This window comes from Solanum stenotomum, chromosome 2 (assembly GCF_019186545.1).
Source record: "Solanum stenotomum isolate F172 chromosome 2, ASM1918654v1, whole genome shotgun sequence".
In the NCBI taxonomy this organism is placed as follows: Eukaryota; Viridiplantae; Streptophyta; class Magnoliopsida; order Solanales; family Solanaceae; genus Solanum; species Solanum stenotomum.
In genome coordinates, this window is record NC_064283.1 from 51051522 (window position 1) to 51054509 (window position 2988).

Sequence of the window (2988 nt, forward strand, 5' to 3'; positions counted from 1 at the left end):
CTTCTTCACATCAGACATAAATTTCCTTCTTTGGTGGAATGACAAAGTTGAAGGCACCACACCTCTTGCCAAATAATTGACGAATTCTATGAACCAAGGGATAAGATCAAAAGAAGTAGCCAATACCTGTTCATGGGTGAACACATCATTTATCTCAACTCCATCAGCTAACTTCATCATTACCTCTAATTCTAATCTGGACAAGTGATCAACCACTTGGTTTTATGTCCCCTTTCTATATTTCACCTCAAAAATCAAACTCTTACAGCAACAATACCCATCTAGTTAGTCTTTGTTTTGCATCCTTCTTTTCTATAAGATACCATAATGCCGAATGATTAGTATGCACAATGACTTTAGTGCCCAACAAATAGGATCTAAACTTCTCAAACGCAAAGACTACAACAAGTAATTCATGTTAAGTGACCGTGTAGTTCTTTTAAGAAACATTCAAAGCCTTGCTCGTATAATATATAGGATGAAGAATCTTCTTTCTCCACTGGACAAATACTACACCAAGTGTCACCCCACTCGCATATTACATAACTACAAATAGTTGTCCCCAATCCGGTGAAATAATGATTGTTGCAGAAATCAACTTCTCTTTCATTCCCTCAAATGCACTCAAACAAGCATTATCAAACTCAAACTTTGATTCTTTTTGAGTAGTTTGTACAATGGGTGTGCAATTTTTGAGAAATCCTTTATGAACCTCCTATAATAAACTGCATGCCTAAGAAAACTTCCAACACCTTTCACAGAGATTGATGGTGGTAGCTTTTCTATCACTTCAACTTTTGCTCTATCAACTTCGATGCCCTTCCTTGAAATTCTATGACCCAGAACTATACCCTCTTTCATCATAAATTGACATTTCTCCCAATTGAGAACAAGATTGCATTCTTCACACAGTTTTAGCACTTCACCTAAATATACCAAGCAATCATCAAACGAGTCACCAACCACTGAGAAATCATCCATGAATACTTCTATTGTGTCCTCCACCATATAAGAAAATATAGAAATCATGCAACCTTGAAAAGTCATCGGTGAATTACACAGCCCGAATGACATCCTTCTGAAAGCAAACGTTTCATAAGGGCAAGTGAAAGTGGTCTTCTCGTCGTTTTCCGGAGCTATAGAAATCTGATTGTTGCCCGAATACCCATATATAAAACAATACCAACCCTTTCAAACAAAACTATCTAACATTTGATCCATGAGTGACATTGGGAAGTGATCTTTCTTAGTCCACACATTTAACTTGCGATAATTCATACAAACTCTCCAACCAATCACCGGCCTCATTGGAACGAGTTCATTCTTTACATTTGGAACCACAATTATTCCTCCCTTCTTTGGAATACATTGAACTAGACACACCCAACTACTATCAGCAATGGGATAAATGACAACAACATCTAACCACTTGATGATTTCCTTTTTCACAACTTCTTGCATCGGTGCATTCAATCTTCTTTGGTGCTCAATACTTGGTTTTCTATCTAGCATAAGCTGAATTATGTGAGAACAAATACCTGGTGGAATACCAATAATGTCAGCAATGGTCCATCTTATAGAACTTTTGAATCACTTCAATACCGATGTCAATGCCCCTACTTGCCCTTCATTTAAGTCAGCAACAATAATAACTGACAAAGTACTATTTTGGCCCAAGAACACATACCGCAAATGAGAAGGAAAAGGTTTAAACTCCGATTTTAGAGGCTCATAAATGGATGGTTTTGCATGTGGAGTGCCTCGATTCTTTAAATCCAGATCCCGCTTCTTTGGTTGACGACGAGAAAAATTAATGCCATTAATTGCAACAACTAGCTCATCATATTCATCAATACCATCTCCATAAAAATTCATGATCACAACAACTAGCACCTCAAACACTAAATCTCTCATCAATAGACACCTTCGGTACTACCTTAATAATATGATTCACTACAGATACCACCTTAAGATCACTTTGATGCTTCATTGATTTGCTGCTATTGAAGTTCACTTCTTTATTATTCAATTGGAACTTCATCTGCCCTCTTTCCATATCAACCAAAGTATACCCAGTAGCAAGGAACGGTATCCTTAAAATGATGGGTACTTCAAAGTCAACCTTAGAATCAGGTATCTCACAGCCGTCGGAAATATCAATACTTTAACTTTCACAAGGACATCTTAAATCATCCTAATCAATTTTTCCATAATTCTTTTAGCCATAAGTAACCGCATTGTAGTCAGTTTGGGGACCCTAAGACCAACTTCTTACATATAGATAGCGAAATCACATTAATGCTAGCACCCAAGTTACATAGGACCTTTGCAAAATGCAACATACAAATAGTACATGGAATAGTAAATGCATGAGGATCCTCCTTCTTCTACACTAATGATCTAGTAGCAATAACACTAGAATGCTGCAACTTGTCATTACCTTCGAAATTGACGAACGTCTTCTTAGACACCAAATACTTTATAAACTTTGCGTGACCGGGCCTTTGTTCAAGTACCTCAATCAAAGGAACATTTATGGACAACTACTTCAGCATAGTTAGGAACCTGCAGTACTTTCCTTCTTCTACTTTCTTGACCAACCTTTGTAGGAAGAGATACGTAAGAATGATCTTTTACGTCACCTCAACATCCTTCTCATTCTAATATTTTGGCTCCTCAACTACTTAAACCTTATCCTCTTCTTCCTCTTTCTCACTTTCCACTCCAATCAACATTGGAGGGTCAATAGTCTACTTTCCACCTATGGTAGTAACTGACGTGCAATAACCGTCATTCTATGGATTCTAGATAGTATTGCTGGGTGTTTTTTGTTGACGCGGATTTGCACTTGCAGACAACTGGTTCAACTGCTGCTCAATCTGTCTAATACACACTGCATGTGACTCAACTTTTTGACCAATACCTGATAAATCAGCATGCATTTCTTTCATATTGTCATCTGTTGAGTCAAACCTTTTCATCATCTCT

The 2988-nt window shown here is 37.3% G+C and overlaps 1 protein-coding gene across 1 annotated transcript; it reads right to left on the reverse strand.

The window, feature by feature from the left end:
- Positions 1-624: 624 nt before the first annotated feature.
- LOC125856073 (uncharacterized) lies at positions 625-1875 on the reverse strand. The gene is made up of 3 exons (XM_049535657.1): positions 1603-1875; positions 1285-1515; positions 625-1146 (listed from the first exon to the last, which is right to left on the reverse strand). Exons 1-3 carry the CDS (start codon positions 1873-1875, stop codon positions 625-627), a joined length of 1026 nt encoding a protein of 341 aa, XP_049391614.1.
- Positions 1876-2988: the final 1113 nt, after the last annotated feature.